Consider the following 26,321-nt stretch of genomic DNA (forward strand, 5'->3'; position numbering starts at 1 on the left):
AGATATAGAGGACTTCAGTAGGGATATCCAACTGACATACGCGGCTCATCTCGCTCAATGGGAAAATTCTTCCCCTCTCAGTCTTTATATCATCCACAGATTGCAGTAATGAATTGCTGAAATAGCTGACAAACACGTACACAGCATTTATTGAAAGAAAGAAGATGCCACTTACACCAACTGTAAAAGTGACTTGGAAACTGCAAGACTGGAATCTTAAAACAACTTCAATGAAAATTTTCAGAGAACAAGAGTTGTGATAATGTGTGCATGAGTGCTACCTACCTCCCAAAGACACAACCACTATAGTCTATTGCCTAAAAGTGGCAATTTAATAAAGAGACATCTTCAAAAAAGCAATTTTGGAAACTTATGATAGAACTCAAATATTATGGCTAATTTTAATACTTTGCAACTTCTCAAAACTACTTAGTTTAGCCTGTTATGACCTACCACTGCACTGTGAAAAGAACTGGAAGTAAACATGACTAGAGCTTCTCTGTAAGCTTAGGAGCTAGACTTTTGACATTTAACACAGTTACCTAACAGTATAACCTATCAGTTTCTCTTTTATTGGTACAAAGTTGTAAAGAAATGTATTTCAATAAAACCATCGACATTTCAGCAGAGCAAAATTACATTAAAAATAATACTCACCAGTCGTCGTTCTGAATTACTGTTTCTAATTTCAATTTGACACAAAAGTCTGATTTGAATAAAGTTGCCAGGTATATACCAAGACAGATGGGCATTTGTTGAACTATTAGTGCTCACAGTGAATTTATCAGGAGTTTCCAGATTAACTGAAAATTAAATTTATAAAGAAAATCAACTAGGATTTTTTTTAAAGGTGATAAATAATAGCTTTATTATTATTTTTAATTCTGTAAGAAAAATCTTACTTTTAAAGTAGTCAAAAATAATCAATAGAACAGAACAGTCATCAGATTGATAATTATTGTGACGGCTGAGTGTTGTTTTAAAAATCAAACAATATATATTAGTCTCTTGCTATGAAAGCACACCAGCAGGCAGTTTTTGTCCATACTGAAAATTTGGCCGACACTCGTGGGAATAGTTTTATTTTAGTCAGAAGCAGTAATTGGCATAATGGCCCAAGGAGTTAAAAATAAAATTACAGCATAACATTATTCCTGTTAACCGCTACTGATTTTACTATAAAATAGCTACACTTTCAAAGATCACAGTGGCTGTTTCACAAGATCATATCAGTATTTGATCAAACAGGAAATTAACCAAACACATCCACAATTAATAATTGGAAAGTGAGGCAAAAATATAAAACTCACGTCCTACCAAACATAGCAGGGCAATGTTACATAACACACCATTTCCCACCCAGCTCTTTTCATTTCTTCACCTCTTTTGTCTTCCTTCTATCTTTGGGTATGTCTGTACTACCTGCTGGATCGGTGGGCAGCGATCGATCCAGCGGTGGTCGATTTATCGCGTCTAGCGTAGACTCAATAAATGTACCTCCAAGCACTCTCCCGTCGACTCCTGTACTCCACCTCCATGAGAGGCGAAGGCAGAGTTGATGGGGGAGCGGCAGCAGACGACGCACTGCAGCGAAGACACCGCGGTGAGTAGATATAAGTACGTTGACTTCAGCTACGTTATTCAGGTAACTGAAGTTGCATAACGTAGATCGATCCCTGCCCCCTAGTTTAGACCAGGGCTTTGAATAATGGTCACAGATCCTCTATGTCTCCTGTTGAAAAGATTCACAGCCACTGGACTCGATGTTTTGGGGAAGTAAGCACACAATGCATATGCAAACCCTGCACTTTGGTCACCTGACAGATACAGGGATGTGTGCGCTCTGTGTCTGAGAACTATCTGCACAGTAATAGTTCCAATGAAGGATAGAAAGATTGCATGCAGAAGGAAGAGAACTGAAATGGCAGAGAGGAAATGGCAAAGAACAGCGTCTGTACAACAACCCTTCATTCTAAGTAGTTGTGATAATTCTATTTCAACGTTACATGATATTTTGCAACTGCATTGCCAATTCAAATAATAAAGTTGCTGTACATGGAAAAATTATTAAAAATGCAAGCTCTATAATAAACATTTAAATGCAATTTTCTATTTACTATTTGCCATTACAGTTTTCAGGAGAAAAACATGAACACTGGTGTTGTTAGGACACAAAATGCATGCATGTGTTATGGAGGCACAGAAGGTAAGTGCCACATTTTATTGCTACTTTGTAAAGACCTGATCCTGTTAAGATATATGCATATGTTTAACATCATGCACCATGAGCAGAAACATTGAAGTCACAGTGTCACTCTCAGTGCAGAAAGTTAAGGCCACCACGGCTGCACATAAGACTTTGTAGGATTGTGTCCTAATAATGTTGCAAATTTAGTTATTAGATTTGACTGGAATATTATGTGCCATGTAAATTATAGATATGTAGCTAGTTACTAGTGCATGCATAAGATTCCTCTCCTAACATGGAGCTAAGTTATATGGTTTCTGTGCAGATCTGTCATCTTACCACATCCTTACCTGCTTGTTGGCACACACAGTAGGGGAAAAAAGGACCTTTAATCCCAATTACTGAGAATTCAAACCAATGAAGAAAATAAACCAAAACCAATTACAAATGCAACATTCCATAGTAGTGCCCAATGAGTTATTATCTATTGCACTAACCCTCTATTTGATAACCCTTTTTGGTTTTGCACCCTTGTTAAATGCTCACCTCTTTGATTTACATCAATTAAGAGCGATGATTCTGCTCGACCAAGAGGATTGGAAGCTCCTAGTGTGAAACTGTAGATTTTTTGATTAGCATGCACTGGAAAGTCACAGTGATGTTTCTTATTCAATTCATCTACTTTGCATGTAACATTTTCTCTAGATATTCTGTGAATTGAAAAAAAGATTATTTTTAATTTCTGAGCAACCCATTTAACAGCACTGAATTGAAGTTTCTTAGTACAGACTTCACTGGATGTAGATGCTAAAAGGAATGAATGGCACGTCACTATGCCATTATTTAGTTAATGCAGTGTCATTATTTGCCTATCCCATGCTGCATTGTATAGTACATACAATTTAATGACACAATGTATCTTGGATTGGCATTAGTCACAAAATCCATGGCTCCCAGCCCAAAGAGAATCTCTTTCCTTCTCCTTAGCACAACCTAATTCATCCTCACTTTAATTTTTACTTCCACCCTTACTTCCTCAGAAGCCTGGGAAAATAGATAGATTCGGTAGTGAGCCCTGAGGTCAAAACTAGGCTTTAGAGCCCTGATTCAGGAAAATATCCATATTCAGGATAGCACTTAAGCACATGCCTATCTTTAATGGGATTTAAGTATTGGTTAAAGTGCTTTCCAGAATCAGGAACTAGTTGACCCAGCAGAGGGAGTAGGTTCTAGTGATAAGGTCTTTGCACTGAAGATGACCGATCACCAGCCCCTCTCCATCTAAACCAGAGTCAGACATTTTGTGTACCTCAGCTGATCTCAGGTGCCTCTGGGCCACATGAGGAGAGAAGTTGGCTACGGGATGGACAAGACCCACATTATTTAGGTTTTTATATAAATAAAGCCAAAATCTTGAACTGCATCTGAAAACAAACTGAAAGCCAGTGCCGAACAGAGAACATAAAAGTGTAATATGCTCTCTGTAAGCAACCAGCCATCCTCATCTACACTAGCAGAAATTTGAGTGGTTTTTAGGGGTAGCTCCTTGTATTTGAGGCTGCAACAGCCCCCTGTGCACTCAGAACAAGGATGAGAAAGCTTGGCTTGAGAGCCCTCAACAAATGTTAGGCAGCCGTGACCACTGGTTTTTGTGTTGACCAGTCCAATCTCATTGTTTTCTTCTTCACCCACATCTGTTGGTCTTATCCACCTGCTGTCCACAGTCTTACACTTAGGTTGTAAAGCTCTTCAGGACAAGGATCTTCTTTTTGTCATGTTTGTACAGTGCCTACCCCAATGGAGCCCTGAACTCAAGGTTCTACCATAACAGAAATAATAAATAATATAACTATCACCATCAAATGTCTTATAAAGAAATGTGCCCCACAACCCTGACTATACTATCACCGTACTACTGCAGCACTATATTGCAATCATGTGATTCTGTCTTCAAGTAATTTAAAAATTAGTTCCAACTTCCTGTGTATTTTTATATTTATTTTAAGCTCTAAGCAGTGGAGAGTTTAAATGACTGGAGTGGGCATGCAGCAGTCATTCAGTATCCTGGGAAGCCCATAGTGGACCAATTTGTATTCTAACTTTTTACTCCTTTCTTGCTAAATGGCTTTACCTTTCAAATAAAATATACTTTGTTTGCCGTTGCCTGTACAGTCCCGTGGGTCTGCCTGGGTTCCAGCTACATGTTATAGTAATAAAGGTGCGCGTTTCACAGTTCAGGTTTTGTGGCATATCAGGGGCATCTGTAGCAGAGAAGTAAGACAAAACAATTAGCCTGCATGTACACAGAATACGTCCTAACATAGAAAGGTCAGACAATTGCTTGGAAATCTGTTAACTGCTGAGAGCAATATTTTGTTTCCAGAACATGTAGCATAAATATACAGTGACAATTATGCCCCAAACCTGCAAACAGTTATGTGTGTGCTTAATTTTAAGCACATTAACAGTGCCCATTGAAGTCAAGCATTAGGCAATGGGATTACTCCTGTATTTAAAGTTAACCACATATATAAGTGTTTGCAGGATCAGGGCACTGAACTATAAGCATTACACAATTTTACAAAACATGTTTCAAGGTCCCAAACCGCACAATTTTGCCTCCAAGCAATTTAGAAAGGTTATTAGGTTGTGTGCCATGTTTTGGCCAGTGTAGGCCTCACTGTCACTTAGAATCCATTTAAACAAATTATTCAAACAAGTGAATCCACATGCATTCTATGAAACATGAAATACTTAGTACATGTGCCACACTGTATTTTATTTTAAAAGTTTCTGATTTTTTTAAGAAGACACACGTCATCCTCCTCCAAGATGCTTTACAAGTCTCCATCCCCCACTTTCATTTAAGCTTGTCCCCCAATTCTAGACCCCAGGACTACAATGATCATAATCCCTGGCATAGGATTGATGGCAGCTCTCTCCATAGAGGAGTCACTAGAGAATGACATGCCATACTTCCCCTAGAAACCAGAAAAGGTAGAACTGAGTAGCTATGATGGGGATGAGCCTCTAGGGAGCTCCTTTCTCCAGCTGCTTGTGGGCATCTTTCTTCCCAGAAGCCAGGAAACCAGTTTTTTCTGGCCACCCCGGACGGGACGGGCTTCACACTGTGTTCATTTGGTGTGAGTGATAAGGATGTCTCAGTTAGGATTATGAGTGACCAATGTTCCCTCTAATTTTTGACAGTCCATGTGTGCAAAAAATTTCTTCTGTGCAAATTTTTGACAGGCCGTGTGTGCAAAAAATTTCTTCTGTGCAAATTGTAGTGCTTCTGTTCAAATTGCTGTGCATGCGGTGTTTCGCCGTGTGCACAGGGTTTAGGATTTGTGTGCGTGCGCACATGCGCACAGCTTAGAGGGAACAGTATGAGTGATGTAAGCGTACACAATGAAGATAGGTATAATGTGCCGGGGAAGAGCACTTAGCTTACCAGAGCCACAGGTACTCAAATTGACATCTCTAAAGCACATATAAACACCCCGAGATAGAGATGGTGCACTGTCCCTTTCCCCTTCCTATCTGACTTCTTATCTTTTCCCTTTCCCAGACACCCCATTGTCTTGCTGGACTGGTGCAACCAAACAAGATGTCTCCACTCCCCTCATGGAGCAGGTGGCAGAGAGACAGGAGTTTGTAAAACGCTAGGGAGGAAGTAGCTTGAACACACTAGACCTTCAAGGATGGGCACATCCGCAAACCCTTTGTGTGCTGCACTGTCACTGACCTACAGTCAATATTTTGTGCATCCCTGAATTATATTTACATGTAGAGTTATCCATTTTAAAAATTCCATACGACTGGACGGTATATTAGAGGGATGCCAAAAAAAAAGGGTTCTTTTGTTTTTGTTTTTTTTAAATGACCTGATTAAGATTCAAAATCAGTAACAGAATGTGCAGACTGAAGTACGAAACACACACCTTTTAAATCAGCCGTTTGAACAATGGATTGCTTCTCTGCTTACTTGCTAGTCTCCAAGTTTAAGGTGGTGTTTATTTCCCCACTGCCTGTGATGTAATATACACCTAAAACTGGCAAGGAGCTGCACTATGTTGTTGAAGGTGTTAGTGGTGCCCTCTGCCACTGTAGGAAAAGCACAGAACTCTGAAATTGCATGTTATAGGAAAGAGGAACTAAATATTTTCAGTATTTTGTTTTAAGGTGTCATTATGTTTGCAGGAGGTTTTTGAGGCTTGTGACCCTACACAAGCAGCTAATGATTTGGTGTCTTAAACAGATTAAAGTTTTTCCATTCAAAAGGTATTTTCCATGAGAAACTAATAATTTTAGAACTTGATTCTTTACCAGAGCAAGGCACCCAAAAGCTACTGCACCGGATAGGGAAGTTCAACATCCAACCTGCCACTTTAAACACAACAATGTGTATTTTTGGTAGTTTAACACTCAATGAGATTCAGCTGGAAATGCTGGTAATGTAAGGTTTAACATCTTAGCTTTCTTGCCCCACTATTTGCCCTTTCAGACTCAAATAAGAAATTCTAGGGCTTTGCAAAAGGAAAAGGCATAAGTGTAACTGGTGAAACAATGACAGGTTTCAGAGTAGCAGCCGTGTTAGTCTGTATTCGCAAAAAGAAAAGGAGTACTTGTGGCACCTTAGAGACTAACAAATTTATTTGTTAAACTTGCTGAGGAAGTATCCGAGCGTGTGTTTGCTGGGAGGGAGCCTGAGTGAGTGTCTGATTGGCTGCTAGCCTGCAGGGGGCGGGCATTAGGGTGTCTGTGTGTTTGCGTCAGGGAAGCCTGGCTGTTTAAAAATAGCCGGAGCCTCGCGAACCAGCTGAGCGGCAGCGAACCAGCGGAGCAGCGGGGACAGCAGAGCAGCTCACAGCAGGAGTTTGCCTGGGACTGGTAAGTATCCGAGTGTGTGTGTTTGCTTGCTGAGGAAGTATCCGAGCGTGTGTTTGCTGGGAGGGAGCCTGAGTGAGTGTCTGATTGGCTGCTAGCCTGCAGGGGGCGGGCATTAGGGTGTCTGTGTGTTTGCGTCAGGGAAGCCTGGCTGTTTAAAAATAGCCGGAGCCTCGCGAACCAGCTGAGCGGCAGCGAACTAGCGGAGCAGCGGGGACAGCAGAGCAGCTCACAGCAGGAGTTTGCCTGGGAGTTCGCCTGGAGTGAGCCCAGTGAGGCTTACATCTTGCCAACGTCTCTGAGGAAGCTCCGTAGTAGGTAGGTGATATGGAAGGGGGGAATTCAGCTGTTGTGACCTGCACTGGATGTGCCATGTTTGTCTTTCTTCCACAGGACAGAAGCGACTTTGTCTGTACAAAGTGCAAGCTGGTCTCCATATTGGAAGAGAAGATTGAAGGTCTGGAGCAACAGGTAACGACCCTGCGTTGTATACGAGAGACTGAGGATTTTCTGGACCAAACTCAGGATAGCCTTCTAGGGGCACAAAGCTCTAAAGATGTAGAGCAGGTTGCACAGAGGAGCCAAGAGGCCAGTGAAGAAGCTTGGCAACATGTGACCTCCAGAAGAGGTAAGCGGAATGTCCGGGTTCCAGTAACACAGACACAGGTAACTAACCGCTTTCATGTTCTCTCCACAGGTACCAATGCGGAGAGTGGACCAGATGATATGTCTGGGGGGAGAAAGCGGAAGGAGACTCCGCTGGTTGGGAGGCATGAGATGCGATGTCCTGAGGTTGGAGGTTCCACGACCACCACTCCCAAGAGGAGAAGGCGGGTGGTGGTGGTCGGGGACTCTCTCCTCCGGGGGACTGAGTCATCTATCTGCCACCCTGACCGGGAAAACCGAGAAGTCTGCTGCTTGCCAGGGGCTAAGATTCGTGATGTGACGGAGAGACTGCCGAGACTCATCAAGCCCTCGGATCGCTACCCCTTCCTGCTTCTCCACGTGGGCACCAATGATACTGCCAAGAATGACCTTGAGCGGATCACTGCGGACTATGTGGCTCTGGGAAGAAGGATAAAGGAGTTGGAGGCGCAAGTGGTGTTCTCGTCCATCCTCCCCGTGGAAGGAAAAGGCCTGGGTAGGGACCGTCGAATCGTGGAGGTCAACGAATGGCTACGCAGGTGGTGTCGGAGAGAAGGCTTTGGATTCTTTGACCATGGGATGGTGTTCCATGAAGGAGGAGTGCTGGGCAGAGACGGGCTCCATCTTACGAAGAGAGGGAAGAACATCTTTGCCAGCAGGCTGGCTAACCTAGTGAGGAGGGCTTTAAACTAGGTTCACCGGGGGAAGGAGACCAAAGCCCTGAGGTAAGTGGGAAAGCGGGATACCGGGAGGAAGCACAGGCAGGAAGGTCTGTGAGGGGAGGGCTCCTGCCTCATACTGCGAATGAGGGGCGATCAACAAGTTATCTCAAGTGCTTATATACAAATGCACAAAGCCTTGGAAACAAGCAGGGAGAACTGGAGGTCCTGGTGATGTCAAGGAATTATGACGTGATTGGAATAACAGAGACTTGGTGGGATAACTCACATGACTGGAGTACAGTCATGGATGGTTATAAACTGTTCAGGAAGGACAGGCAGGGCAGAAAAGGTGGGGGAGTAGCACTGTATGTAAGGGAGCAGTATGACTGCTCAGAGCTCCGGTACGAAACTGTGGAAAAACCTGAGTGTCTCTGGATTAAGTTTAGAAGTGTGTGCAACAAGAGTGATGTCATGGTGGGAGTCTGCTATAGACCACCGGACCAGGGGGATGAGGTGGATGAGGCTTTCTTCCGGCAACTCACGGAAGCTACTAGATCGCATGCCCTGATTCTCATGGGTGACTTTAATTTTCCTGATATCTGCTGGGAGAGCAATACAGCGGTGCATAGACAATCCAGGAAGTTTTTGGAAAGCGTAGGGGACAATTTCCTGGTGCAAGTGCTAGGGGAGCCAACTAGGGGGAGCGCTTTTCTTGACCTGCTGCTCACAAACCGGGTAGAATTAGTGGGGGAAGCAAAAGTGGATGGGAATCTGGGAGGCAGTGACCATGAGTTGGTTGAGTTCAGGATCCTGACGCAGGGAAGAAAGGTAAGCAGCAGGATACGGACCCTGGACTTCAGGAAAGCAGACTTTGACTCCCTCAGGGAACAGATGGCCAGGATCCCCTGGGGGACTAACATGAAAGGGAAGGGAGTCCAGGAGAGCTGGCTGTATTTCAAGGAATCCCTGTTGAGGTTACAGGGACAAACCATCCCGATGAGTCGAAAGAATAGTAAATATGGCAGGCGACCAGCTTGGCTTAATGGTGAAATCCTAGCGGATCTTAAACATAAAAAAGAAGCTTACAAGAAGTGGAAGCTTGGACATATGACCAGGGAAGAGTATAAAAATATTGCTCGGGCATGTAGGAAAGATATCAGGAGGGCCAAATCGCACCTGGAGCTGCAGCTAGCAAGAGATGTCAAGAGTAACAAGAAGGGTTTCTTCAGGTATGTTGGCAACAAGAAGAAAGCCAAGGAAAGTGTGGGCCCCTTACTGAATGAGGGAGGCAAGCTAGTGACAGAGGATGTGGAAAAAGCTAATGTACTCAATGCTTTTTTTGCCTCTGTTTTCACTAACAAGGTCAGCTCCCAGACTGCTGTGCTGGGCAACACAAAATGGGGAAGAGATGGCCAGCCCTCTGTAGAGATAGAGGTGGTTAGGGACTATTTAGAAAAGCTGGACGTGCACAAGTCCATGGGGCCGGACGAATTGCATCCGAGAGTGCTGAAGGAATTGGCGGCTGTGATTGCAGAGCCCTTAGCCATTATCTTTGAAAACTCGTGGCGAACGGGGGAAGTCCCGGATGACTGGAAAAAGGCTAATGTAGTGCCCATCTTTAAAAAAGGGAAGAAGGAGGATCCTGGGAACTACAGGCCGGTCAGCCTCACCTCAGTCCCTGGAAAAATCATGGAGCAGGTCCTCAAAGAATCAATCCTGAAGCACTTAGAGGAGAGGAAAGTGATCAGGAACAGTCAGCATGGATTCACCAAGGGAAGGTCATGCCTGACTAATCTAATCGCCTTTTATGATGAGATTACTGGTTCTGTGGATGAAGGGAAAGCAGTGGATGTATTGTTTCTTGACTTTAGCAAAGCTTTTGACACTGTCTCCCACAGCATTCTTGTCAGCAAGTTAAGGAAGTATGGGCTGGATGAATGCACTATAAGGTGGGTAGAAAGCTGGCTAGATTGTCGGGCTCAACGGGTAGTGATCAATGGCTCCATGTCTAGTTGGCAGCCGGTGTCAAGTGGAGTGCCCCAGGGGTCGGTCCTGGGGCCCGTTTTGTTCAATATCTTCATAAATGATCTGGAGGATGGTGTGGATTGCACTCTCAGCAAATTTGCGGATGATACTAAACTGGGAGGAGTGGTAGATACGCTGGAGGGGAGGGATAGGATACAGAAGGACCTAGACAAATTGGAGGATTGGGCCAAAAGAAATCTAATGAGGTTCAATAAGGATAAATGCAGGGTCCTGCACTTAGGATGGAAGAATCCAATGCACCGCTACAGACTAGGGACCGAATGGCTCGGCAGCAGTTCTGCGGAAAAGGACCTAGGGGTGACAGTGGACGAGAAGCTGGATATGAGTCAGCAGTGTGCCCTTGTTGCCAAGAAGGCCAATGGCATTTTGGGTTGTATAAGTAGGGGCATAGCGAGCAGATCGAGGGACGTGATCGTTCCCCTCTATTCGACACTGGTGAGGCCTCATCTGGAGTACTGTGTCCAGTTTTGGGCCCCACACTACAGGAAGGATGTGGATAAATTGGAAAGAGTACAACGAAGGGCAACGAAAATGATTAGGGGTCTAGAGCACATGACTTATGAGGAGAGGCTGAGGGAGCTGGGATTGTTTAGTCTGGAGAAGAGAAGAATGAGGGGGGATTTGATAGCTGCTTTCAACTACCTGAAAGGGGGTTTCAAAGAGGATGGCTCTAGACTGTTCTCAATGGTAGCAGATGACAGAACGAGGAGTAATGGTCTCAAGTTGCAATGGGGGAGGTTTAGATTGGATATTAGGAAAAACTTTTTCACTAAGAGGGTGGTGAAACACTGGAATGCGTTACCTAGGGAGGTGGTAGAATCTCCTTCCTTAGAGGTTTTTAAGGTCAGGCTTGACAAAGCCCTAGCTGGGATGATTTAACTGGGACTTGGTCCTGCTTTGAGCAGGGGGTTGGACTAGATGACCTTCTGGGGTCCCTTCCAACCCTGATATTCTATGATTCTATGATTCTATGATTAGAGCATAAGCTTTCGTGAGCTACAGCTCACTTCATCGGATGCATTTGGTTCAAGCAAAGTGTTCTGGGCCATACAAACAGTGACTCTGGAAATGCAACAAACAGAAGAAAGAGCTTTTGACAGTCACAAAAACATTCTTCTAGGTGTCAGAGTTTTTGCTGCTAACATTTCACACTTAGGCAGGGTACTGTACATATATGATGGGTAGAAGCCAATAAAATAAGAGTGGTAATAACTTATTTGTGAATAAACAGTCACCACTTCTTGACAGACCAAAGATCAGGAGAGGGTCCTCTTCTATCACATGCCTGCCCCTCTTCAGTGATCAGAGATAATCAAAATGGATGTAAAATTGATATTTTGGTTTACAAACTTGACTAGTGGGAAGTTGACGACAGTAGGGGGCTTTCTATACTCCACTCTCAGGTGGGTAAGGATGCTCTCAGCAGCTCTTTATCTCTCCTCCTCGTCTCTCCCCCATCCCACGTACGCTCATCACAACTTTGATGGATCTGGGGCATCTCCTGTTGACCTCCCCCATGATCATTAATAGCAGTGACATGATGGCTTTGAGCTGCCAGATTCTACTGGAGATTATCTATTTCTATTATGTTTACACTGCATCCTTATGACTATGGCATCTGAGCATTGGGGTAGAGTTAACTGAGTCATTACAATAAAAACCAAATATCCCCCGACCCCACCCCCCAAATGTAACCTATCCTTAGAAACCACGTAGGCCAAACTAAACCACTGTTTTAAAGCAGAGGGCTGGAGTCATAAAACCTTTTAGTTTCCTACTTATACTTTGATTTTCTCAAGGTGAATAAACCATAGTGAACCTCATTTCAGTAACAGTATGGTATACTTACATCCTACAAATAATACTGTTCCTGCCGCATTATCTGGCAGCAGCGAGCACCATACATTTGTCCCACTAGAAATTGAAGCACTGACATTCTGCACTTTGATTGCACTGCTCCACTTGCTGAGGCGAAGGAGTGAATAACTTTCTGATCCATATTTCATATATTTTATACTTTCCCCTTCGTTGTATAAACAGCAAAATGTGACATTTGAGCCCACTAGTACCACTTTGTCTTGAGGAAAAACCACAGCGCTACTGAGCTTAGTATCTTTTCCTAGAAGGAAGAAAAATAATATATGATCAAATGATTTTTATAGCTCAGTAAAGTAATATTACTTTCTTATATACTCAGCTGATCAGTGCTAATACAAAGTAGGAACACTCAGGCTATTCTGTTTTCCATAAAACCCCTCTTGTAAAATGTACAGAAATCTATTTTTAACAAGTTTCACCCACTCAAAACATTTGTTACTGCACTTTACACATCTTTACATATTTAATTGAAACAGTCCCACAAGATCTACAATTGACTATCAACTTTCAGAATTAAAAGGTAATATTATTCATTCAATGTTTATTTTGAATTCAGCACAGTTTTAAAAGTAGCTAAATTCTGTGCAACATGCAAGAAAGCAAACGTACCAGGAACTGTTTTAATTGGGCTCCATTCACTCCATTCCTTCCTACCACTAAAATATGGATCATTAATATAACATCTAATTTTCACATGGTGTGAAGTACACTCCAAAGGTATGTCAGATGTCCAATTCCAAGAAAGAATAGAGTCTTGGCCAGTCAATTTTGAATCATAATTCATCTAAAAAGAAAAACAAATAAAGCTTTTTCAAAGATAGGTTGTAATGCCTGTAATGTCTAAGTTAGTACTACTTAGAAAATGGGTTTTCCCCCATGAAAATTTTGACCCTAAAACCCCCCCATAATAATGAAAAAAATCATATATGCTGAAGTTTTCCAAGAAAATTTCAAATTTTTGGCAAAAGTTTCAACTGAAAAATGTCAAATAGGAAATGCTGGCATAGTCCCTCATGCCCCATTCTCCTCTATGTGCCGGGCTCCCTACCTGGACCAATATCCCATCACAGACTCCCCTCGTGCTAAGCAGCCACACTGCCTCATGGAAGCTGTTGTCCAACTAGGGAACCCAACCCATAGAGGATAATAGTGTCAAGAGACACTGTGATGGCATTTCTGAATACAAAGTTTTCAGGTTTTGGCCAAAGCCGAAACCAAAACCACTTTGGTTTTCAAGTGTTTGTTTAAAGAAAAGTTGAAGTCTTTCATAGGAAGCAGACACTTTATGAAACACTTTATTTAGCCGCAACTCCTCCCCAATTTTCCATTGAAAAGCAGTTTTAACAGAAATTTTTCAACCACTCCTATTAGTTAATCACCAAAGATTTGTAGAGAGAACTAACTGGTAAGCAGGGATAGTCTTTGCTCGCCACAATTTTGGCCAGTCTGCATTGATCAGACAACTCTACTAGAAACTGTTTTCAACTGGTGATTTTTTTTTTTTTAAAAAGCATGAGTAGAAAGCAGTCATCCCAGCTTGACCTCTTTACCAAGGCCTTACCCTACCTCAAGACTGGAAAACATGCTGGCATCACAGGAAACATATTAAACCTGGATCTTGATAGAACAGTGCTAAGTCAATAGCTAATTACAGAAGTAAACTAAATTCTCATTTGGGCTTTTAAATACTGACAAACTACTCAATTGTGTTGAAAACATAATTAAATTATACATATAATAATATCTCTATACAACATATGGACATTTTAAAAGTTCATTAATTATGGCATAGGATTTAGTCTGAAGTTGGAAAACGAATGCATTTTAAAACAGACAGTTACTACTAGAAAACAATTTAAATTTAATGTTCCTGGTCGAGTTCTAGCTTAGGAAATTCATTCAACCCCTCCCCCCCCATCTGCAATCAACTCTGTAAGATATCCTTTATTTCCTGACCTAAATTGTTCGGTGGTTTTGCTGTGCACAATTAACAACGGCTATGTTCCAACCAAGCAGTGACTACATTTCAATGATGGGTGAATACACACACACACGCTCTGTAAATGTTAAAAACTGTTTCCTAGAGTATTCAGATATAAAAAGCTTCATCACAAATATTTTAGCTCTGTACACTTTTTAGATATTCATTCTAGAATGAAATGTTTCTGTTTTGTGGGTGTCTACTCTGCCTTCATAGAGCCTTTAGCACATATCACAAAAGTGGACACAAAAGTAATACAGGAAGTGTTGTTATTCAGCAGTGTTTTCTTTTAGAGGGAATTGGCACTGTTTAAAATTTGCAATATTGCATTAAGTTTGCTGTGGTCTTTCTACTTCAACAAACTGACTTAAGTTTTTCTAACTTTATGCAACTTCATTGATGGATGAAATGTAAATCTGTGATCACTATATCAGAACTTAATTACCTTTCTTAAAACCTGGAATTGGCAGCAAGTCCTCCACCCGCACAGTACCCCCAGCTCACTTGTCTTCTAATACTGAAGCAAAGACTCATTTGCAATCACTGATAGTGAAGAGTCCTTGTATGAAAAACTACAAGAAAGTTAATCTTTATTTGTTAGAATAAAATACCTGCTTTACTGTCTCACGGACCTTAAGGGACCAGAAGGGACCATTGTGATAATCTAGTCTGACCTTTTGTACATTGCAGACCACAGAATCTTACCCACCTACTTCTGTAACAGACGCATAACCTCTGGCTGTTACTGAAGTCCTCAAATCATGATTTAAAGACTCCATGTCTTCCCTGAGCAAATAAAAAAATTATACTGATGTCATCCCTTATCATTGTCCTCCCCAGCCTTTTGTTTCGTCACTCCCTTCACTGTATAATATTTGGAATTAGGTTGTGAGCTATCTCGGTGAAATCCTGTTCCAACTGAAGGCAATGGCAAAACTCCCATTGACTTCAATAGCAGCCAGGATTTCACTCCATGTCATCTTATCTGTGATGTGAAGCACCTACCAAACGTCTGGATTCTCTGAAAATAATAATATAAAATAAATTTAAAATCAGATCACTATGTGAATTAAATTGGTTTGGTTATTTTAAAAGAGCAACTCATGATTTGAGTAAGTCCATGCTTGCAATACACTGACTCACAAGAGGAGAATACAGGCAAGCATTTCACTCCTATCAATCACATCTAAAGAATCAAAATATAGGACCAGATACTGCAAATACTTACTACTCATGCATTCAGCACTGTTAACAGCAATGGGACTCCCTGTAGGAGGACTACTCATGTGAGCAAGAGTTTGCTGCAGGAGGTCCTTATGCATTAGCCCAAACTAAATACTGTACCAATGTTTTAACAGTTATAACATCTAGATACAAAGGCCAGGGAGGTACCTGACAGGGGAGGGACCTGGTGATGTAATATGCCTTTTCTTATCTGTAATTGCAACGATCATCTACATACCCTAGTGCACATATTTTCTCAATTATTAAACTTACAGAACAAAGTCACGTGTTGACAAAAATCTGAAGAACTACCATCCTCCAAATGTTTGTTTAGTTTATGACATTACACAATACCTTTATAATATGCACTATATTTACAGAGTACTGCATTAGTTGCCAATGAAAGTAATCAGCCATTTGAAAAACAGAAATCTTTCACAGTACAATACAATACACTTAATACAATTTTGAGGAACATGGGAAATAGCACTGAGGAAGAAAGCTTTTTATTACTCTGAAAGGAAAGTACAGGGGTTTTCACTATATCTGGAATCTCCTTTTTGGAGACAAAAAAAGGAGCATTAAAACTTGACTATTTAATAGCACTCTTAAGGCAGTCACCAATCAGGAACAGAAAACAATGAAAGACCAATTTCATAAGGAAAATGTACCTCCACAGCAAAGACCCACAAAAAGCAAGATCCACTGGGAAAATAACATCCACTGGGAGATTATATTTTTCTTTTTTAAAGTAACTCTTTCCCATAATGATAATGAACTAATTTTTATGGGCACTTTCTAAAAACTCAAAGACTGCAATTGTCATTGTTATGATCCTACCACATTTTATATAAAATATTTTTAAATGTAAAATTGAACTAAGCAGAATTTAAGTTTATGCAAGTTTATGAGATGAAAACTTTACAGCATGTCATGTAATGTATTTCGATTTGGCTTGTTTATAGAAAATTTTACATTTATCATTTAAAATAGAACTGGCAAGCCATGCTCTGGGTTGTGGAGTAATATAAATCATCCTAAAGAAGCTGTTAGGAAAATAAGATTAATCCTTTAAATCAACAGTATGACTGGACAAATGGTTTGGGATGGAACCTGAATTGTCTGCTTTTGAGCCTGCTGAGTTGAACACAAAATCTGGAGTTCAGGTTTACTGGCTATTCTGATAAAATGAGTGACTAATCTAGAAAAATCTCCCCTCACAGTCATCATCTCCGGTGACAAGAATCTTGAACTCATTCTACTTGCTACCCATGCCACCAGCACAGAGCAACCACAACCTATTGAGGTACTTAAACAGCACTTTTCAGCATGCTATCTCACTGGTACAGACCTGGCAGACTGACACATTCAAAGTTATGCACCTTGGATTTAACTGGCACACCATCCCTGGGCCTAGAGTAAGGGAGGGCTTGTCCATGCAGCCTTGGCTCCAGGAGGTGGTTGGCTTTGCAGTGCTGCAGAACCAAACAAGCAGGGGAAGGGGCAGATGGAGGCATTAATAAGCATAAGATACCTGCACAACTCTTACAATAACAGGGAAGGGAAACAGTAAAATTCACTTGGTTCTAAATGGCACTGGCACAGCACAACTGAACAAAAACTGCCTAAGCTGCCAGTGCCGTGTGGAGTAAGTGCAATAGCCATGGCATACCTTTCTCCCTATCACTTTCAGTTGTTTTAGTGCTAGGATGTTCTCAAACACTAATAAAAATAAATGAACAACATCTATGTATAGCATGAGTCCGTAAGGTCTGTGTCCATGTTTTCCTGAACTCTCCTGCTTTTGTGACCCCTCCAAAATGTATGTGGGGGAGTGGGGGTAGAGAGGGGAAATGCATTTTCATAAAAAAGCAAAAAAAGAGGACTTACTAGTGTCACTGTCTCCATTGTTTCCTTACGCAGAATCTGAATCTGCCAGCTGGCATCTAATTCATGTTGGAAGACTGAGCCACTATCGTTCCACTTCAGATATAATGTGTAAGTTGAAAAGTCGGCATTCAGATTAAGAATTTGGGGGGTGAGTGGAATAAGTGCTTGAAAAGAAACAAGGGAAAAAGCATACATTCAAAATCATTACCAGCAACAGCGCTTACAGGTGTTTAATAGCTACAGCTCTCAACTGGCCTACTGCCATACCAATGTGAGGTTTGTTCTCATTAATTAAGCTGGGTTGGGATTTGCCATTCCTCACGTAGGAAGCTTCCCAAGAAAGCACAGAAACATCCTTTGAAGTTTTGTTGGTGACTCAGCAGGCAGCATGTCTCCTGCTACATTAGGGGGTGCCAAGTGCAATCTCCTCCAAGCTGCTCTAACACTCACTTCTTTCCCACAGCTTTCTGTCAATGACTGGCTGAGAAAATCTTTTCTACATCCTAGCCCCTCTACCTATTGTATCTATACAAATGAGACTGTAAAAGTCTCAGGATCGGCACTTGTCTAAATCATAAATTGTTGTGAATGGAAAATAACAATGCTTCCGTGTTTGTTAGGAAGTAGTGTGCTCTTGGAGGGGCTGTTCTTCACTTGAGATAAAATAGTGCCCTTTTGTCACTAAAAGTCTCATGGTGCTTTTTGTGAAGTGTACCTATTCTGCACAATTCCAAGTTGGGAAAAATATCTTTTAGTTCCTTCTTCCTCTCTGCTTTAACTAGAGCAGAGGTTCTCAAACTTCAATGCATCGTGACCCCCTTTCGACAATTACATGCCCCCAGGAGGGGGAGCCAAAGCCTGAGCCAGCCAAAGCCCCAGGTAGGGGTGGTGGGTGGGGAGAGAGACAAAGCTTTCAGTCCCAGTGAGGGGCCTGTAATCTGAGTCCCAATGCCCAGGATTAAAGCCCTCAGGCTTCAGCCCCAGGCCCCAGAAGTCTAAGTCAGCCCAGGCAACCCCATTAACATCGAGTCGCAGCCTACTTTGGAGTCCCGACCCACAGTTTGAGAACCGCTGAACTAGAAGGTTTTTTCCCATTTCCTCTTCAAAAAAATGGTTGTTTATAATGTACATGGGTACCTTTCTAGGGGAGATGACAAGATTACATCTACATTCTATACACTGCTATAAAACCCATTAAGGAGGGAGGCAGCTCTGAAGCCAGCGCTGTGCAAGAGAAACAGCACGTCATTCCAGGGTCCCACATCAGGAAGTTAGCTTCAGTCCTGGGGCTCTGCTCTCTAGCCACAAACCAACTCAGCTATTCTCCTCCACAGCCAACCCTAATTGTTGTGCTTCCTTCCTTATTAAGTTCTACACCCAGCACAGGTGCAGCAAGGCAGAGCTAATTAAACAGGGTTGACCAGCCCAGGCCTCCTGGGCCTTACAGGGCAGGCCACCCTGTTACAGATTGTTCTGTTTTGCTTTTTTGATCCTGACAGCTGTGAGAGAGAAAAAGGAAGATATAATTTCCCCTAAAATGTTGTGAAAGAATGGGGATAAATGGTGCTCAAGCAGTGATGGTTCAAGGAAATATCTTGGAGGTGAGAATTACCACTGATGGTTTTTTAAAAAAAAAAATATAATTCTCCTACCTCATCCCCAAACAAATTAGCCTGAGGGAATAAGTTGTTTTCTATCATGGCATCAAATACCATACTTGGCTACCAAAATATGCATTTAGCAAAAGTGCCTGTGCATGGTGGAGCACGAGCTCCATCTGCATCTCAACAAGAAAAGCTCTTTATACAGGGAAATGCTGCCAAAGAAAACTATTAAATCACCGTATCCATTTCCACAATGTTATAGTTAAGTGTTCATATAAAGCCATTATACATAAACTTGATACTTACAAACATTTTCCTCAGGCAATACAAATGTTTCAGTAGCTAAAGGAGTTCCAGAAGCATTTAGTGTGGTTATCTGTACGTTAGTGGAGCCCATTGCCACTGGAATATCTGCCCTTTTTTCCCCAGTTTCAATACACACTGGAGAGAATGGTTCACTGAAACAATAATAAAGAATTAGACAAGTTCTCCATGTATTAAGAAGTTAGAGAGCTCTCTACTAAATTTAACATTGCAAACCTTTAACGGTCCAATTTATTATCAGAACAAAACTGTGAGAGATCAGTGTCAAAGTTCAGAAGAAGTAAGATTTGGATAAGCTTTGTCAATTTTAGATTTAGCTAAGCATCCCATGTTCTTTTTAAAAAATCCCTTCTAGTGGCATAGCTTGTGCTAGTTGTCTAACACAGATGCACAGTTTGGATAGGTTCAAAATTTGGATACCGGGAGTAGGGAGGATTCCAGGCAAAAGAAAGAAAGCTAAAAATTGTGACATTTTATTCAGAACATTATTCCAACCCCTTACTCACTCCAGACAGTATTTTATCAAATGCCACAAAATAGCTTTTATTTGCCTTGCGTTCTGGCCTTTTTTGCTTTTCTTATAACTTTTTGTGGTGAGGATGTGGGTGCAGAAAGGATATTCATTCCCATCAGGGGACAGAGCCGGTGCTTCCTTTTGGGCTTTAGCCTACAGGGGAATAAGGGGGTTAATAAGAACGTAAGCGTTTGGCACAGGGGACTGCCTTTTTGGGGGTGGGGGGGTGGTATATGTAGAATGCCCGGCAAAATGAGGTCCTGGTCTGTGACTCCTCAGCAATGCACATAATTAAGGCTACGGAGGTCACAGAAGTCATGGATTCCGTGACTTTACCAGACTTCCATGACTTCCAGGGCTTCAGGAGTTGGAGGTGGGACTGTGCGCCTCTGCCCTGCAATTGGAGCTGGCTGGAACCAGGACCCTGCAGCCCCATCCCTGCAGCTTCTGCTGGGAGCTGTAGCCAGGGCCATGCACCCCATCCCTGCGGCATCCTGGGCTTGGTGGGGGCTGCAGCCAGGGCCATGCGCCCCAATCCTGCGGCATCCCGGGCTTGGTGGGGGCTGCAGCCAGGGCCACACACCCCAACCTTGCAGCATCCTGGGCTTGGCAGGGGCTGTATCTGAGGCAGTGCACTCCAACCCTGTAGCTTTCGCCAGGGGCTGCAGCTGAGGCTGTGCACCCCTGCCTGGCGGCTGCACCTGGAGCCGTGTGCCTCACTCGTGGCTTCCCAGGGCCGTGTGCCCCCACCCTGGTTGCAGCCAGGGCTTGGGGAGGAGGGGCGGGCACTGCAGCTGTGACCAGTGCACCCCTGTCCCACAGCTGCAGCCAGTTGTGGAGCACAGGCTGTGTGCCCCCCATGGCTGCACCTCCCACTGCGGCTGCTGAAGCTGGGGGCTGTGTCCCCCACCATGGCAGGGGGCTTAGCCTGTCAGCCGCCCACTCCCACCCTATGGGACTCCATTTTTCCCCCCTGGCCTAGCCCTGCTCCCCGGTTATTTTTAGTAAAGTCACGGATAGGTCATGGGCTCTGTGAATTTTTGTGTATTGGCCGTGACCTGTCCGTGACTTTTACTAAAAAATAACCGTGATAAAATCTCAGCCTTACACATAATTAATGATAGATTCGATGGATAGATAGGATGTGGCTTGAGTCCTCACTCTCCTTAACATTTCATATGTAATTGGAGAGGAGAAAGAGCTTGGAAAGTGCCCAGATCTTCCTCTCAGGGCTGAGGGGGAAAGGAGAAAGTCATAACAATGCCCAACTTCCTGCTAATTAACTATTACTCACTTAAATGGGACCCTGGAGCTTTCCCCATTTGAAGTGATTTAAATAAGAGGACTTGGGGAGGTTTTTGGACTTACCCCCACAGTCCCTGACTGATAAGGCTAATACACCCTGTTGAGTCTCAAGTGCTGAAGAGGACTAACCCTCCCCCCAGTGCAGAGACATTTCCAAAGGGATCTTGGCCACAGAGTATGTGGAGAGCATCAGGTGAAGGTCTGATGGATGGGATTAGCTGTGGCTGAGCTCCCTTTCTGTGGCTCCCAAGAACGTCTCCTCACCTTATTGCTTTCTGTGCCACTTGCCTACTCCACCATGCTAAGGGAAGGGGGAATAAACAGAGGCAGAAGCTCACTGGGTGATTTTGTTCAGGATGCAGAGCCCCAGAAAATTTGCTCCTTCAAACAAGATGGTGGTGAGGGGATTCAGTTCACTACTCACACACACACACACACACACACACACACACACACACACACTTTACAAACTGGGATGGCAATTGAAAATGCAGGCACACTAAATTGCCACTCTCTCTGCACCACTGGAAGCAGAGAACCTGGTGTGTGAGGTGAGGAAGGGGTGCAGCCAAGCCCTGGAGCTGCATGAACAAGTCTGAGCTGTCTTCACAATTCACAAGAAGAAAGGCATAGCACAAATATCAGAACCGAGGAAGAAGTCAGGATCCAGAAAAGACTTAAAACCTCATGCCTAATGCATGACAGAAAATTGGCAGATTTTCATCCTGGTGAGTTACACATGGAATGCAAGAAAGAATGCACATCTAGAGATGTGTCTGAAAATATTACTTTTTTAGTGTACCTTAAAAATCTAAACTATACTCCATTTCAAATAGGCTTTTTCAATTTTGTTTTCTACTCCAAAAGCATTTATCTTCAAAACGATTTAATATTTAAATTGGTAAAAAAAAAAATACAGCCATTAAGGGACTTTACTTAGATGTAATCTAAGTTTCCTAAAGGCATTTTCAGTCTGAATCTTAACACTTAAGGTCCCTGGTATTTCAGCACAGAACATATTTCAGGCATTTCCTTTTGGACTGAACCAAACTATGAAGATAACCTTTTGAGAACTGAAAACGAGGACCACATGGACACTTTGAGAATTCAGAAGTAGGAGTGTGAGCACTCCCAACCCAATGTGAAGGGGTAGCAAGGTGTTCTGGCAAGAGAATCTTTGGCATACAAAGGTCCTTTGATGGGAAACTTACAATTGCCCAATTTAGAACTGAAAACATTCAGAAAAGAAGACACCATTTTAGATGTAACTGACTGGTGGACAGATATGCTCTGAGAAACACAGGATGTTACAAATTTCATGAATATGTATTGAAGAACAATAATACATACATAATTTGGTAAGAAGAAACAATTACCTGTTTGTATAACAAATCTTGTAAGTCAGTCCAGGGTTTGCACTGGAGGTGGCATCCCAGGAACAGATCATTCTGTTTAAGTCATGTGTGATACATTTCAAACTCCAGGGTGCTTCTGGAAAACCTGAAATTGCAACATCTACCTAGTTACAATGTAACAATTTAATGCTCTCAGACTGATGCTCCATCAGATATACACATTTTACAGATTACCTCACGCTCATTTACAATACTTTTAAACTTCCATTACATAGTTGCAGGCCAAGATTTTCAAACGTGACCAATGATTTTAGGTACACAACCTGAAACACTTTAAAAAGTACTCATCTTTGGAGGGTGGGTTTTCAACATTTTCTGAAAAATGAGGCTCCTCTAAGGCTGTCTCAAGTTGGGTGCCCAAAAACTGAGGTGACTGTGTTTTGAAAATCTTGGCCACTGACTGGTTCTGTATATTATAGTCAATGGTATTACACTAAAGGAATAAGGGTATCAGAATCTGGCTCCATGTTATGAGCAGACTCCCCGGGTTGGGTCCGCACCATGGCCTCCATGGAGGGAGATACACAGAAGATTCCTGCAATCAGAGACATAAACCTGTTAGTAAAATTTCCCCTTCCACTCCTTTTCACACACAAAGTTGAGGAGTTTGTGCAGTTTTTGTTTAGTTTAACGCCTGGGTCAATTAAATTCCTATTGTACCACAAAAGGACCCACTCCTGAGAGGTGCTGAGTAATGTCAATTCCCCTCCCTGTCTGAGGGGTCAATCAGAGCGGAGATTGCTCAGCATCTTGCAGGATCAGGTCCTAAGTGGTTCTCCCTCAGCATTTTGATTTGACAAGTGAATTCTGCTTGGGAACCCCTACAAAAGTTGTGTATATCCGATATACTTGCTTTGAAATAAAGTTTTAAAACCCCAACTTTCTTTTAATTGTTTGTAGTTATTGATTTTGTTGAGTGCTCAAAGGAAGCTGTCAGGAAAAAAATAAAAGCTCTAGTTAAGAGCTGACCACATCACTGTTGCTTAAAAAAAAATAATAAAATAAAAAAAATCCAAGCTACTACTGTGCCTCCCTGCAAATTAAACAGCTTTCTACCACGGGGTGTGATATGTGCAGTGCAACCTATCCAGCTTTGCCCAGGACAATTCAGCTGCGGTAAGTCTGGTAAACTGAACTTGTTTGGCTTCTTGAGTTTTCAGTAATTCAAACACTTCAAACGTACCTACACAACTTGAGAGGAACAAGGCACAACAGAATCCCCTTTACTACATTAAAGCTGAGTGTAGAATACTTAAACAGCTGGGCCAGGGATTCTATTACAGCCTCTGTGGCCTTCTACAATGGATCCCTCCATTATGTGCAGGGTTTGGGCCAACGGAGTTGCATCTTGCATATATCCTGTGTCCAAACCCCAAAACTCCACTGGTCAACTTACAATACTCTCCTGTACAGTCCAGCCTAGACAGCATTGCTCTATGATGCGTGGAACTGTGGAACCTCTGTGTGCAGGCTCTATGCTGTGCGCCTGAGTCTCTGTTGCCCTGCATACTGTGGAGTCATTTACACCAGTGAATGTAAATTGCCACCATTGTGGGGTAGAAGCACCCATCTTTGCACTGGTGTTAGAGGCTACACAAGATGCAGGAAATTGGAGCATTAGATCCAGCATTTCTATTCTTAAGATCTTTCATTCCTACAGAGGCAACATTATTTGACCCTAAGTACATAATAAATGCAGCACATTTATAGAGTAGGCACATATCCTAAGAGCAAGCAATCTAGCAAACAGTATCAAACTACACTTACCTGTCTCTTGACTATATATTAAGCTCAGCAAATGTAAGAAAGCTACTGCTAGGAGACATCGGAGACTTGGATTATCCCACATTCTTTTACCATTTACTATTTAGGATGACAACCTTAAGCAGGAATAAACTTCATCTTCTGTACAAATTTGCCAGTTCTGAAACCAAAAACAAAACAAATAGTCTCTTTAAAATCATTGACACCCCCTGCTATGCAGCAAATAATACAAGTTTTCTATAGATGTATGTTTGTACAAGACCGAAATGCCAAACATATTACTTGTACAGATGCAGGAGTTACTTTAAAAGACCCTGACAAAAAGTTAATAAAGAGCATAAAATCACTCCAGAAAGAAACCTGGACCTGGAAGTGGACATTCCAAATGGGAAATCACAAAAGTAGAGCTGGTCAGAAAATGAGACGTTTTCTAACCCTATAAAAAAAATTTCAACACAAATGAAAAAAAAGTAATTTTTTTTTTTGAAGAGCCAGCTTTTTATTTTAAAAAGTTGAAGTTTTCTGTGGAAAATAAACACATTCCGTGGAAAATTTAGTTTTGCTGAAAGTCCTATTTTCCATTGAAAAGAGTTTTGGTTAAAAAAAATGTAAATTGCACTACACAGAAGTCTTTTGCACAGAAAAAGAACCACCACAAGAGAGAGACCTGACATATCAAGTCATTGACAAACTCCACTATATCTATTTAGAGTATCCTAAAGTTGTTGTAGGAAGGAATCTTTCTAATAAAACAGCCAATTCTTAAATAGATACCATGAATATTTCTTGAATTGAACCAGACAAGCACTGCTGCAGAAATCCCAACACAGAAATCCCAACTCTATCCTCATAAGCAAGCGCAGCCCACATTGAAGCATTTAAATACTAGGCCACCAAATTCTTAAATTCTTACCATCAAAAGCACTAATGGTTGGGGGGGGTTGCATTTTTTTTAACCTGAGAGAAGTATGTAATCGGTGAGTTACAAGAAAGCCAATGACAAAATGTGGTTCTCCAAACCATACGCACAAGGTAACAATTCACTTATTTTCTTCATATACCTCCAATTACTTAAATCTTTTGCATCAAGAGTCAAGCGCCTCACTAACTCATGTTAACATCTCTTGCTCAGTATCTCTGCCTAGTATTATCTTACTCTCTCTCTGCCTATAAACTTCTCCCAAGTCTCTTGCCTAACCACATCTTTTATTTTCTCCATTTGTCTTCCTCAGGACTGCCCTCAGGCCTTTCTTTGCTTGCCAAGAAACCTCCCTCACCGTGCTCAAACTCCTTAGTACATATTTCTTTTACAAGGACTTTCAAAGATAATTTCAAATACTGTGTGCATGTGTAAAATTCAATTCCATGTACACTTGTCCTTCAGTGGATGTTTTATGCTGGAATAGGTTTGTATGCAGATTATGTTAGGACTGTCCTGTGCAATTTAGACTAAGCTGCTGGGAGAGGCAGAAAACATTCCGCTCCATCTACCCCTTTTAAAAAAAAAAAACCATCCCTATGCATACAGCTGGCACTCAAATTGTCTCAGTTCGCTGGCAGAAGTAAATAAACAGTTGTCATTTCTTAACCAGTGTTTCTTTGCAACTGCATGTCAATCTCCTAACAGTCAAAACTATCTATATTTTTGGCTGTATAAGTGGACAATATGTTATTTTAGGACATGTGAATTGAGGGTTTTACAAAGCGATCTTTTCAATGTTTTGCAGTTTCTCTGGAACAAATTTTGTTTAACCCGTATTCATGCTTAATAATTAGTCTCTGTCAATTTTTGCTCCTAAGGAGGAAGATGGGAAAAGTTTACCTCCCAACACCTACCCCGTCCCTGCTGCACAGACACATTCATTTTCTCCTTAATGCTGGAAAAGTTTGAAAACAGAAGACTGAACACATCTATGAACATCATGGTTGCAGTACAGGATGTGGCCTTAATTATACTGAAGAACCATAAAAATTAGATGAGAAAGACCTAAGCA

The 26,321-nt window shown here is 42.1% G+C and overlaps 1 protein-coding gene across 2 annotated transcripts in view; it reads right to left on the bottom strand.

Moving 5' to 3' along the window:
- LIFR (LIF receptor subunit alpha) overlaps nt 1–26,321 on the bottom strand; it is a 94,909-nt gene that overhangs the window by 25,831 nt on the left and 42,757 nt on the right. For both annotated transcript variants that reach the window (XM_038403893.2, XM_038403897.2), the window contains exons 2-10: nt 24,331–24,487; nt 22,525–22,648; nt 19,312–19,463; nt 17,402–17,565; nt 12,916–13,090; nt 12,278–12,547; nt 4,320–4,449; nt 2,735–2,898; nt 658–803 (exon numbers count right to left, since the gene is read on the bottom strand). In XM_038403893.2, coding sequence (XP_038259821.1) covers nt 658–803; nt 2,735–2,898; nt 4,320–4,449; nt 12,278–12,547; nt 12,916–13,090; nt 17,402–17,565; nt 19,312–19,463; nt 22,525–22,648; nt 24,331–24,412 — 1,407 coding nt within the window. In that variant the 5' untranslated portion in view covers nt 24,413–24,487. The remainder of the gene's footprint in view (nt 1–657; nt 804–2,734; nt 2,899–4,319; nt 4,450–12,277; nt 12,548–12,915; nt 13,091–17,401; nt 17,566–19,311; nt 19,464–22,524; nt 22,649–24,330; nt 24,488–26,321) is intronic.

Source organism: Dermochelys coriacea, chromosome 5, assembly GCF_009764565.3.
Source record: "Dermochelys coriacea isolate rDerCor1 chromosome 5, rDerCor1.pri.v4, whole genome shotgun sequence".
NCBI lineage: Eukaryota > Metazoa > Chordata > Testudines > Dermochelyidae > Dermochelys > Dermochelys coriacea.